Raw genomic sequence first — 13,447 nt, forward strand, 5'->3', positions numbered from 1 at the left:
CACCCCATCCCATCGGCACCTGGCCCCTCCACACTACTGCCCTAGTCTCACATCTCCTGCACCCCTTCAGGTCCTAGGTCCCCCCACTCACTGCCCCATTTCCACCTGCCACCACCTCAGTCCCCCAGCCACCCCATAATCACCCCTTTCCTCCTTCCCATCTCTTTGCAACTAGCCCCACCAGCCTTCCCCCCACCCTGAGTCTGTTCTTCATGGAGCCGCGGTTAAAACACCCCCGCCCCCGCGTGTCCCTGCTCATCTCGCACGCTGATTGGCTGTCCCTATTGGCCTTATTAGCATCTTCAGCAGCTGCTCCCTTCCTCTCTCAGCCCCACCTCCCTGCCGGCGGCGTCGGGAGCCCAGTCGCGGAGCGTCATCCATCCACCACCTCTCACTAGTTGAGTTGACTTGTCAGTCAGAAGGAACGCCCCGCCCTCTGGAGTGCGCCTCCCGGGCTCTGCCCTGTCTGCTTCATTCCGTGCACGGCACCGAGGGGGAAGGGTGTCTGGCGGAGGAGAGCTGCTGGCTGGTGCAGAGACCGAGGTCGGTTCAGGTCCTGGGCCAGCATCACACAGGGCAGCAGCAGGAGGAAGAGGTAGCAGCTCCTGCCCTGGTAATTATTTTCCATTTCAATATTCAGAGCATTATAATAAGGCCTCATTTTGGGGCATTTTGTACAAGACTTTATTTCTTGATCATTTCCTTCCTGAATCTCTTCCTCCTTAGGAGCCTTGTTCTGGGGCGCCCTGTCTGCTCCCTGATGGGTGTGTGCCATCAGTGAGAGCTACAATGTTTGGTTCAGGCTGTGGTCAAGATTATAATTAAACTGGAGCCTGGGCTGTTGTTATTTACTATTGCAGTCACAGCCTTCACAAATACCAGCATTATAGGCAGCACTTCTGAGGGAGCAGTTCTGTTATCATAAATCCTGCTTGCTCTGTCCTGTTATAACAGGAGCATCGCTGCTACACCTATAATCATGTTCACAATGATGTAGGATGATGAGGGTTCTGTGTGTCTTGCTACTGCTAAACCATCCCTGCCTAAGGATGACTACTCACAAGATGCCTCTGGAGAGCAAATTGGTTCTGCAATTAGATTGCACTAAAAATTATTTCCCCTTTAGCAAGAGTACGGTTCCTTCTGCTCACAAAGTCTTTGTTCTCGCTCCACTTCCTGCAAACTACTCCATTCAAATGCCGCCTCTTGAGATTAAACCGTTTGAGTAACTATGGGAGCTGCTTGCAGTCTTCTGTGTCTCTTGCGGGTATCTAATATTCCCTCTGCTCAGCCAGGAAAGGAGTGTCCCCGTTCCCCCCCACCCTCCCGACAGGCGGTTCCCTTGTCAACAACTTAATCTTTTTATGAAAGGAAGCAAGAAGTAGGATGTTAACACAGTAAAATGGGTTGGTTATTCATGTGTTCTTTTTTCCAGCGAAAGTGAGGATGAAAACGACAAATTAATCAGTTGCGAGACTTTGCTAATGTAAATAGAAACCTCTTGAGTCAGGCCAGTGTGAAAAGACATTTAGATACGGTTAAAATATCTGAAGCCCTATCGCTGAGCTGACAGTTTGTGTGCTGACATTGAACCTGGAATGAATTTTTATGGCAGAGCCATAAAGCCCTGAAAGTAAACGTTCATAATTAGTGGAAATGCTGATGCATTATTTTAGTACGAAGTGTTAGGCTGGTTGGTATTTTTAGAATTAGCTTCTGCAAGCCTTGGTTTGACCTTGTCTTGGTTTAATTTTGTCTGTCTGGTAAAATAAATGTCAGTGATGATTTGAAATGCCATTGTTGCATTCTTGTTAGATTTCATCTTATTATTACACTGTTCGCTTAGATGCTTGTGTTCTGTATGAGTAAAATTGAGAAAGTGAAGTAATAGCATTAACCGGTAGTCAGTTAAAAGAAACTCTACTGCATTTATGATCTAGATGAAGCTAAGGTAGAAGAATGATTCTTTGTTCCAGAAAAATGTTACCATTGTGACAATTGAACATCTGCTTTGTTGATGTGTGTATGTACATATGTGTGATCATGAGCTTGGTATGCTCTGTTTTTAATATATAAAAACTATGCTCATCGTGACTCCTTGGAAATAACATATGCTGCTGTCATATGTCATGGCTGGGTGATACCTGACAAGAAACTAGAAGCTTGTCTCATATAAATCGAGACTGTGATGAGACTACAAATTGTAAGCTCTTGGGGACAGGGGCTGTCCTTTTTTGTTCTGTGTTTGTACAGGACTAAACACAATGGGGCCTTAGTCTATGACTAGGGCTCCTAGGCTCTAAAAGCCATTGTCGTTGCATATATAGCATGCTGTGCTTCGGTGGATGATCATTAATTGTTCTATTAGATTGCAACAGAAGTTTTCATTTCAACAGTAACAATGGAGGGAACCAATTCCAACTGTTGCATGAGATGGTATCTAATTTAGGTATGTGTTTTCAGAGTCTTTGTTGTTCAGGAAGGAACACATTTTGAAAAGAAGTATTTGGCTGTTCAGTATGTTTGGAATGACTGAGCCTTGCTTGTAACAATGAATCGTTCCCATGTTGCTGCTATTTAGGCTACTTCTAATTTTAGCATGCAACCCAAATAGTTAGGCTCTGTTCTGGGCTTTTCTGCAGAAAAGTATCTTCTCTTCCAAGCGTAGGGTAGCAGTGGAACTGCTACTGGAACAGGATGGCGTAATGACCATGGATCCTCTGATTTTGTTCCATTCCTTCCCCACTGTGTCCCCTGTCCATTTCAGTGCTGAGAGTCCCAGGGAATAACTCAGAATATTGTTCTGAAATTTGCTGTCTCTCCCCAGCCGGCTTTTCGCAGTGAAACCATGCTGGTTCTGCTGGGTTAAGGCCCTTCATGCTTGAAGGAAGCCTCATGAGCAGTTCACTATCCACAGTCCTTATGAGAATTCTTCAAACTAGGGCACCAATCCTTCACACGCTTATGCCTGTGCTTAACTTTCCTACCATGACATTTCCCGTTGAAATCAGTGGAACTACTCATGGTAGTAGAGTTAAGCACATGCCTTTGCAGGACTGAGCCCTAAAACAGAACAGCACCTTCCACAAAATAACTCTATTGAGACAAGGCAAGGCTGTTTTAGAACCCAAGATCATTGTATTAAGAATTGCAGAAGAGTAACTGCTGGATCAGTTACTCTATTGAAGACTTTTCTCACATTATGTGGTGAGAAGAGCTTTTATGAGCCTCTTGATATCTCTAGACATAGGCTTTCGATACACCAGTACTTTTGTCAGTAAAACTTTTGTTGGTCAGGAGTGTGAAAAAAACCACCCCCTTGACCAACATAAGTTTCAACAACAAAAGCACCGGTGTGGACAGCACTGTGTTGGTGGGAGATGCTCTGCCGCTGACATGGCTACTGCTATATGTGCCATTTCCGTGGGTGCTCTGGGGCTGGAGTACCCACAGAAATAAATAGTGGGTGCCCAGCACCCGCCGGCTACAGCTGTTTGGTGCCCCCACTGAGCTAATCTGGGAGGGGCTTGGGGGACGGTGGAAAGCAATGAGCGGCAGGTGGGGGCGGGAAGAGGTGGAGGGAGGGCAGGGCCTTGAGGTGGAGTAGTGGTGGGGCTTCATGGCAGAGCAAGGGTGCAGCACCCTCAGGGAAAACTAGAAGTTGATGTGTATGACTACTGCCTCTCACAGAGGATGGGTTAGTTATGCCGGTGGGAGAGCTCTCTCCCGTCAGCATAGAGCAGCTGTATGGGAGACATTACAACGGTGCAGCTGCATTGAGACAGCTGTGCTGCTGTAAGATCTGTAGTGTAGTCATAGTCTTGTGATCTGGTATTTCTTTAAGTCTGGACTGTGAGAACTCTAGCTTATATCTAATGTCACAAGCAGTTAAGTCTACATGTATTCTGCAATCTTCTTCTATTTTTTTAATTGATCTGGTGGTATTTCCTGTGCTGAACGTCTCAAGCTGTGTAGGTCAGAGGCATGTTCCCCACATAAATACTTTAGATTTAGCGTTTCTCCTCCCTTGTTGGAGGTTACAGAACCACTGTTGGATTGATTTGGTCATGCAATGATAAAGGAAAAACAGGTGAATATTAGACCTCAGTCTCAGATGAGCTATTTACTATCGTTGTTTGAGACAGTCAGCATCTGCAAATGCATTGTATAATCTAATTCTCTAGCACCTTCTTTCATCTGAGAATCTCAAGGCACTTTAAAGATGTCAATTAAAATTGTGTTGTAACTTCTGCAACAGGTACCAAAATATCCCCATTCTGTATTTGGGGAAATTGAGGCACCCAGCATTGACATGACTAGCCCAGTGTCAGAGTGAATCAGTGTCAGGATCCAGAACACTTGACTCCAAAATATGAACTCTCAGCTCTCTCATACATGCATGTATGTAATTTAAGGCCACTCTTAAGTCACATGGAAATTGCCCCATATCTCATACTCAGCAAAGTACTTTCCTCCAACTGAAGTAGCCCTGATGGAATCTGCTAGGTGGAGGGAAGCTGTTTTGTTTTTTTCAATAGACCTCTAAAGGGAAGTGCATTCAGACCTGGAACTAGCCCAATTTCATAGTTGTAGTTTGCTTTATGTCTACTAAAATGATGAAGTGCGTGTGTGTGTGTGCGCGCGCGTGTATGTGTGAGAGAGAGAGAGATACTTAGGAAGATCAGCCATATTTAGTTAACAAAAGACCCCAAACCTCCATACTTGAGCTATGATTCGTGTTCAGTTTTTATTTTATTTAATTTCTCCCGGGAATTTATCAATGTTCGTTACTACAACAACAAAAATGGATGGAAATCAGTGCAAAAAAAAGATTAATACTTTTTCTGGGTAAATATTGGAGTTTATTTTGGTAGATAGAAGGACAGGGGAAAGGTATCCCGTAGATTAATGCTTTGAATTCCATTCATCAGTGTGGTTTGCTGCAGAACTGAAACAGAACTCAAAACACAGTGCCACCTCTGAGTTTAAGAAAACAATCCATCTCTAATCCCCAAATAAAACTTTTAATTTGAATAAACAGTTTATTGTTGTAGACTTGGAACTATTGGCCTGTAAATATTTACATTTAATAATTGGGCCACACCATTTGCAGCGCATACACTCAACTTCATCCTTTTCTTCTGTTTTTGTTGTTTTGAAACTTTCAAATACTTCCTTGTGCTCTGAAACATCGTCTGATACAGATTTTCATTTTCTTCCCATTTTAGTGTGTCAAATCTTTAAACTGTTCTCTGCTAACAGCTTGAAATGTGTACGTGGTGGGTGTGAGATTCATCAGTACGTTCAGATGCACACGCACTTCAGAGTTTGCGTGCGTGCCTTTTTGTCTATTGTGTGTATCTTCTAGACTAATACACAGCCTTAGTTCAACAGGCGGCTTTGCATATACCTACAGAGTAATGTATTATCGTAATTGTCATGGTATAAACCCCCACTCTGAACCTTAGTGTCCAAAAGATGAGGTACCAGCATGAATTTATCTAAGCTCAATTACCAGCTTAGTACTTGTAGCGCTGCCACCAACCAGGAATTCCAGTGCCTGGTACACTTCGGTCCCCCCTCAAAACCTTGCCTGGGGACCCCCAAGACCCAGACCCTCTGGATCTTAACACAAGGAAAGAAAACCCTTTCCCTCACCATTGCCTCTCCCAGGCTTCCCCTCCCTGGGTTACCCTGGAAGATCACTGTGATTCAAACTCCTTGAATCTTAAAACAGAGAGGAACATTCACCTTCCCCCCCTCCTTCTCTCTCCCCCTCCCAGACTCTCCCTGAGAGAGAAAGTAATCCTAACACAGAGAGAAATTAACCTTTCTCTCCCCCTTCCCTCCTTTCTCCCCACCAATTCCCTGGTGGATCCAGACCCAGTCCTCTGGGGTCTCACACCAGAATAAAAAAAAACCAATCAGGTTCTTAAACAAGAAAAGCTTTTAATTAAAGAAAGAAAAAACAGTAAAAATTATCTTTGTAAATTTAAGATGGAATATGTTACAGGGTCTTTCAGCTATAGACACTGGGAATACCCTCCCAGCTTAAGTATACAAGTACAAATTAAAATCCTTTCAGCAAAATACAAATTTGAACTCCTCTCAGCCAAATACACATTTGCAAATAAAGAAAACAAACATAAGCCTAGCTCGCCTTATCTACCTAATACTCACTATTCTGAACTTATAAGAGCCTGTATCGGAGAGATTGGAGAGAAACCTGGTTGCATATCTGGTCCCTCTGAGCCCCCAGAGTGAACAACAACCAAATCTAACAGCACACACAAAAACTTCCCTCCCTCAAGATTTGAAAGTATCCTGTCCCCTGATTGGTCCTCTGGTCAGGTGACAGCCTGGCTCACTGATCTTGTTAACCCTTTACAGGCAAAAGAGACATGAAGTACTTCTGTTCTATTAACCCTTAACTATCTGTTTATGACAGTAATACATATATCTCATGCAATGTATTGAATTTTCCTAGTAAAACAAGTTATTTTTTATGTATTTGAATGATACAAAAGTAGGGTGAAAATCAGAAGAAAACTGAAGAATACATTTTGTAAAACCCAAGGATTTTTCAGTAAAAATTGGTTTAAACTGAAAGTGAAGGGGCTTAGCCATGATTCAGGACTCTACAGATTCACAAAACAATTGCTCCTGCTGTATGGGACTTTGCTGGCTGGGCCAAAGGTGGTACTATATAATAAGCATTATGTTTTCCTAGAAACTCAGCAAGCTTAGCGAGGCCTGTTCAATCCTTTAAATTAAGAGTTTCACCCTATATTTAAAATGTTTATTATCGATTCTAGTTATCGATAAGGGCATGCTCTATACTAAAGGAAAATTGTACTAATTTGTTCATCCCAGCACTCTGAAATTTTGTATAGGAAGAAATACTTGAAATATTATTTTTATGATCAATTGTCATTGAAACTGAGGGATGGCTTGAAAGCCTTTGAACATGAATTGCAACTCTGCTGAAATTATTAGAAGTATTAAAGCTGTAATTCGTGACCCAGATAACTTCAATGTTAATTGAAGCAGACTTTGCTTTAATTGGCTCTGTGAATTACATGATTCAACTGGGAATGTAATTGTACCTTTTAAAAGTATAATGAATATTTTTCCCTAAAAGCAGCCTTTGAAATTTAACAAATCCGTAGTTGTGCTAACAAAAACATTTGCTTCTAGATAAGTGCACTTGTATAATACTAATAATTAGTTTGAACTGGCCAGATGCCTCCTGATAAGATACTCCACTGCAGAAAACGGTCATCCAATATGCTGAAGAATGCAGACTAACTTAAACAGTGACACAGAATGTAAACAATATTGTGCTAAAAATTACTGGGTATATTGAATCAAATCTGGTTGTATAACACAGTTCTGCTTAGGGCTGTTGCTTACTATCCTATCAGTTGCTGAAAGTAAAAAGGGGAAAAAAGGTCTAGTTTTGATTATGCTGACAGGTTTTAGATGACATTTTATTCCTCTTTCAGTTCCTGTGTTCTCTCTTCTTATCCCTGTTCACAACTGCATCTCTGCTTGCATCTCTGTTTTCGCTTCCTTTTATATATTTTCCTCCCACACAATTGACTTCCCTCCTTCTTCTGGTTATCTTATGTACCAAAACATACCACCTCAACTCAGACCTCTCTTTTAAAAAACACTCTTCTACAAAACCTTCCAGCACCCTCTTACAAACTATTTAAAATGTATTAGCACTGCCTTACGATTGTTCTTCATCTGAACAGCTATTGTGCTGCAAATGCAAATTGTAATTTTATAGACGCGCAATCCATCAGTTTCTCAGTTGGAGGCTCTGCCTCCATGGGCCTGTTTGTCTTGCTAAACTTTTATAAAGAAATAAATAACTGTGGCTCTCATTTATATTTGAAAAAAAAATAAGGTTAAGTTTTGCCTTTGAATATGTCTCTAACACCCACTGAAGTCAAAGAGTTTTGTGGAGCAAGATTTAGCCCTTATGAGCTGGAAATGAGGAAGTGAATTGAAGAGAATGGAACAAGGGAGGTCAGTTCAGGGGAATGATAAGAGAGATAGGATGAAATAGAAATGAATAAGTAATAGACCTGGGGAAGGAGAGTTCAGGGCAAAAAAAGTGACTAATCCATTTTATTGGGGTATACAGTACCTGGAATTAAATCTCCTGCATTCAAAAGAGGAAAGAGAGTACTGTTTTGTTCATTGCAGTTAGGTAATTGAATTCAATTACAGGGTGAGGTGTTTTGTTTGGCTTAATTACGGTTCCTTGTTTACAATATTTAGTATTGAGAAAATGAAACCAGTCTCAGACAGTATATTAAGTGTTTCTTTTGCATTGCAATCTCAAGTAATTTTTGGCTTCATATGTACAGAGCATTGATTTGAAATTGCATAATAATGGCAAACAAGTGGCTGGAATTTAAACTCTACTCAAAACTGAATTTGCCATGCCCAAACGATGACAGTTTTGTAGCATGAATTTAATTTTGTTTTTATCAGACCCTGTTCTTCACAAAGTTATTTTTGTCAGCACTGCTGATTAATTCTGACAGGCCAGCTGTGTTTAGTCGTCCACCCCCCACCTAGTGAGGAATTACTCTGTTAAAAGCAGCATTTGTTTTTAAAGCTAACGAGACTTCCATTACTCTGTCTGCAAACGCTAAACTAATATACTTTACAGCAAACCCACTGCGCGTATGTGCTTCAAATCACTCTTCCTTAAAGTGAAAGGCATATAGATACAAACAAAGGAGCAGTGAATGAGAAACTGAGTACAGTTGCTGTGTAAATAGGGGTAGCGTTCTGCTACAGTAGAACCTCAGTTATTGGGAATGGAGGTTGTTCATAACTCTGAACAAAACATTATGGTTCTTTCAAAAGTTTACAGCTGAGCATTGACTTCATACAGCTTTACTATGCAGAAGAAAAATGCTGCTTTTAACCATCTTATTTAAATTAAATAAGCACAGCAACGGTTTCCTTACCTTGTCAAATCTTTTTTTTTTTAAACTTTCCCTTCATTTTGTTAGTAGTTTACATTTAAAACAGCACTGTACTATGTTTGCCTTTTTTGTGTGTGTGTCTGCTACTGGCTGACTTGTGTACTTCCGGTTCCAAGTGAGGTGTGTGGTTGACCAGTCAGTTACTCTGTGGGCAATGCAGAAATGCAAATATGTGGGGGGCAGAGAGGGAGATAATTTTCCTAGACATTTTGTTAGATATTTTTGAACGGTTTTCAAGGAAGTTGTTATCATCAGATTATACTTTATGGTATCTCCCTTACATCATATAGTATTTAACAGATGATTAGATAATTTTAAAAGACATTATAACTTCTAAACCAAGGACCACCCCATTGCTCTCATCAGACAACACAACGCTGGTTAAAGATAAAGAAGGCATCAACGAAAGATGGCGAGAACACTTTAGCAATCTTCTCAATAGACCATCAACCATGAATAGTAATGTCCTCAATGAAATTCCACAATAACCTGCTCTGACAGATCTTGACTTTCCGCCCACTATAGATGAGATCAAGAAAGCTGTTAGCCAGATGAGATCAGGAAAAGCTTCTGGAAAAGATGGGATATCAGCAGAGATATACAAAGCAGCAGGTACAGCAGCACTAGCAACGTTCCACAGCATGATCATCAGCATCTGGGAGGATGAAAACATACTAGAGGACCTCCGCGACGCTACTATTGTCTCTCTCTTTTCAAGAGCAAAGGTAGCAAAGCAGAATGTGGAAACTATAGAGGCATATCCCTCCTCTCCGTTGGTGGGAAGATCATCGCCCATATCACCTTGAACCGCCTAATAGCCAGTATTTCCGAGGCAACTCTACCTGAAAGTCAATGTGGTTTCCGACCTGGCCGGAGCACAGTCGACATGATGTTTGCTGTCAGACAAATACAAGAGAAGTGCATTGAACAGAACATGCACCTGTATGCTGCCTTCATAGATCTGACAAAGGCATTTGATACCGTCAACAGGGAAGCCCTTTGGACCATTCTAACACAACTTGGCTACCCAAGAAAATTTGTCCAGATTATACGCCTTTTTCGTGACAGCATGACAGGCGAAGTATTGTCTGATGGAGCCACATCAGCCCCCTTCAGCATCACCAGTGGCGTGAAACAAGGATGTGTTCTCGCTCCTGTCCTATTTAACCTGTTCTTTGCCTACGTCCTTAACCATGCAATGAAAGATCTGGACCAAGGTAAATAATTGAAATACCGACACGATGGTTCACTTTTTGACCTCGGTCGCCTGAATGCAAAGACTAAGACAGTGCAGAAACTCCTTCTTGAGGCACTCTTTGCCGACGACTGTGCCCTCATGGCTCACACTGAAAATGATCTTCAGCACGTTGTCAACAAGTTTGCTGAGGCCTCGCAACTCTTCGAACTAACTATCGGCCTCAGAAAGACAGAAGTTCTTCATCAACCTGCACCTGGATCAAATGCTTCTGTCCCGAGTATCTCTATTGATGGCACTCATCTTAAAGTAGTGGAGAACTTTAAATACCTGGGTAGTGTCATATCCAGTGATGGATCACTGGATAATGAGATCAACGCACGAATATCCAAAGCAAGTTAGGCACTTGGCTGTCTGCGTGTCAAAGTTTTAAACCACCACAACATCCGGATGTCAACAGAACTGCTTGTGTACAGAGCTGTTGTTCTCTAATCTCTTTTGTACGGATGTGAAACATGGACACTATATAGGTGTCACATCAAGCAGCTTGAAGCATTCCACATGCGCTGTCTCCGCAACATCATGAAGATCCGCTGGCGAGACAAAGTGCCCAATCTCGAGGTCCTCAAGAGAGCCCAGATGACAAGCATCAAAATGATGATCATGAAGTCACAGCTATGTTGGACCGGTCTTGTCAGCCGCATGGATGCCAACAGAATCCCCCGCCAGTTTCCGTATGGTGAGCTCTCCCAGGGCATCCGGCATATAGGTCATCCATGGAAGCATTACAAGGACACCATCAAAGCCAATCTGCAGTACAGCAGTATCAAACTTAGGGACCTTGAGGACGCCGCCAGCGACAGAACACAGTGGGGTGCAACAGTCAGAAATACCTGCATAGCCTTTGAGGAAAACTGCTGCCGGTGTCTACAAGAGGCATGCGAACGACGTCACAGAGCATCAGCAGCGCACAATCCACTGACCACGAACTTCCCATGCACCATCTGCAGCAAAATGTGCACCTCTAGAATTGGCTTGTACAGTCATCAGAGGGCACACCATGAGACCAGCAATAGATGATCTGCACAGATTTGTCATCATCGGATCGATGGACTACCAAGATAACTTCTGCTGCAAATATTCAAGTTATGTTTGATTAAAATAGTGTTGTTCCCTAATATAATTTGTGGTCCACCTATAAATCATTTAAAAAAACCAAACCAGGTAGCATTTCACTATTCAAAAATGGCTTACACTCCTTTTGATAGTCTTGAATTTGTTACTAGGTAGTGGCTCCCTGTGCAACTTATTATTCAGTTAGTTTTGATCTCGTGAGCATATTATTGCTCACTTTAACAAATGTGTGTGCCTTATGAAAGCAAATGTGTGTGCATGTGAAAGCTAACCCAGCTCTGTATTTGACTGGGAAAGCCTGGCGTTGATGTAACACAGGAGCAAAGTATTAAAATATAACAAAAATCTGCTACCCTTGGCCCCGTACTGTGAAGTTCTGAGGATTGTCAACACTGCATCCTTCATCTGCTGTCTTTTTAGACAGTAAGCTCGTTAGACTGTTCCTGACACAATGGGCCACAACGCTATTTGGGGCCTCTGGGGTTGCAATTATTATTAAACATTTATATTATGATGGTACTTAGAAGCCTATCAGGCCAGCACCTCACTGTGCTAGGTGCTGTACAGATGTGTAAGTGGTAGTTCCTGCCCCAAAGATCTTGCAATCTAACCACAATCAAAATAATAATCGAACTGAATGGGATCTGAGGACATTCAGCACTTCACAGGATTAGGTTCAGGGTTTGTAAGGTAACACGAACAGGATCTTTCAAGGAGGCTCTGGAAAATTATAGCCTGCAGAAATGCATACCCAGTAGAGTTCCATGTTTTAAGAACTGAAATAAGAGTCTAGAGGTGGAAGAGACCTGTTAGTTTATCTTGTTTTTTGCCTATTTTACATTTACTACTTTTTCTCTAGTCTAGTTTTAAATGTGCTAAGTAACAGGGTTTCCATTACTTCCCATAGGAGACTATAGCACAGGCCAATATATTTTCTCTGTCAGGAAGTTTTTCCTGACATTCAACCTACATTGTCAATTTCTGTACTATCCTATATAATTTTCTCCTCCTTGGTGTTTACAGTGGTGGCAAGTTCATTGGTCGTCATTAAAAGGTCAATATTGGCCAGCAGCAGTTTTCTATTCTAAGTACAGAGTGCAAATATCAGCTAATTTGTGGCACGTGCTGACTGAATACAGTCCCCTGTATAATAATAAATGCACCAGTTTTCCAACATTCTGTCGACTCACGGTCTGTCTATGTTGCTCAGTAAGCCCGGGCTCTCACTCAAGTCTGAGCCCAACCACCACTTCTGTCCACACGCAAATCAGTCTGACATGGCTCAGCAAGCACTCAGGACCTGGGTCTTAGGATCCGGTAGGGGACAGAGCCCGAGTCCCACTGAGACTCAGGTCCAAGCCCTGTCATTTTGCCATGTGCATGCAGCTCAAGCCACAAATCCAAGTCAGAAGGTGAAGACCCTCTTCCTCCCTTCTACAGAGATACTCTCCGCTTTCTTCTTACTGGCTGCCACAAAATATTATTGGTTATAGGCCTAGGCCTCCCCAGGATAGCACTATCTGATGTGTATCGGTTTCTCTCTCTCTCATGTTAGCCGGCATGGAAATGTGAACGTGTGGTTAAATGTTTTTGTATTTGATTTATTTCATTTCCTTTTTCTCAGGTGAACTATAAGAAATGCTCCCCCGATTAAGAGTAGTTGCCACTTCCTGTGCACTGGCATGTCGCACTGTGCACACGAAAGAAAAAGGCAAGCCGCTGATGTTAAACCCAAGAACAAACAAGGTTAGTAGCATGCATTTATCAAACATCTTATCTCCAGCTAGTAACAGTCCTGTGGACCTTGTTCTGGGATTGAAATTTATACTGATGTGAGGTCAGGGGCTCGTTCTGTTCAGTGCTGGATCTGTGCCACAAAAGGTATACAAGACTGAGGATTCAGGGGTGATGTAAAGTCTAATATCGTAGAACTATGATATCAGGGCTAGCAACAAAGACATTTTCATTCCTACAAATCCCTGATTTCCAATGGCATAACTAGGACCTCACCAAATTCATGGCTATTAAAAACACATCACTGACTGTGAAATCTGCTCTCCCCCCTGAAATCTGGTCTTTTGTGTGCTTTTACCCTCTATTATATAGA

The 13,447-nt window shown here is 42.2% G+C and overlaps 1 protein-coding gene across 3 annotated transcripts in view; it reads left to right on the forward strand.

Annotated features, from left to right (window-relative positions):
• The first annotated feature begins 516 nt into the window (after window positions 1-516).
• The window catches only part of ME2 (malic enzyme 2), a 49,656-nt gene continuing 36,725 nt past the window's right edge, over window positions 517-13,447 (forward strand). For 2 of the 3 annotated variants that reach the window (XR_007773258.1, XM_050944718.1), the window contains exons 1-2: window positions 517-613; window positions 12,965-13,086. Coding sequence is in view for 1 of the 3 variants with exons in the window: in XM_050944718.1 (XP_050800675.1) it covers window positions 12,979-13,086 (108 nt within the window). In the remaining 2 variants the exon portion in view is untranslated. Of the gene's footprint in view, window positions 614-12,964; window positions 13,087-13,447 lie in introns of those variants that run through there. The other variant, XM_050944719.1, reaches the window with a different exon arrangement.

This window comes from Gopherus flavomarginatus, chromosome 3, assembly GCF_025201925.1.
Source record: "Gopherus flavomarginatus isolate rGopFla2 chromosome 3, rGopFla2.mat.asm, whole genome shotgun sequence".
Lineage (NCBI taxonomy): Eukaryota > Metazoa > Chordata > Testudines > Testudinidae > Gopherus > Gopherus flavomarginatus.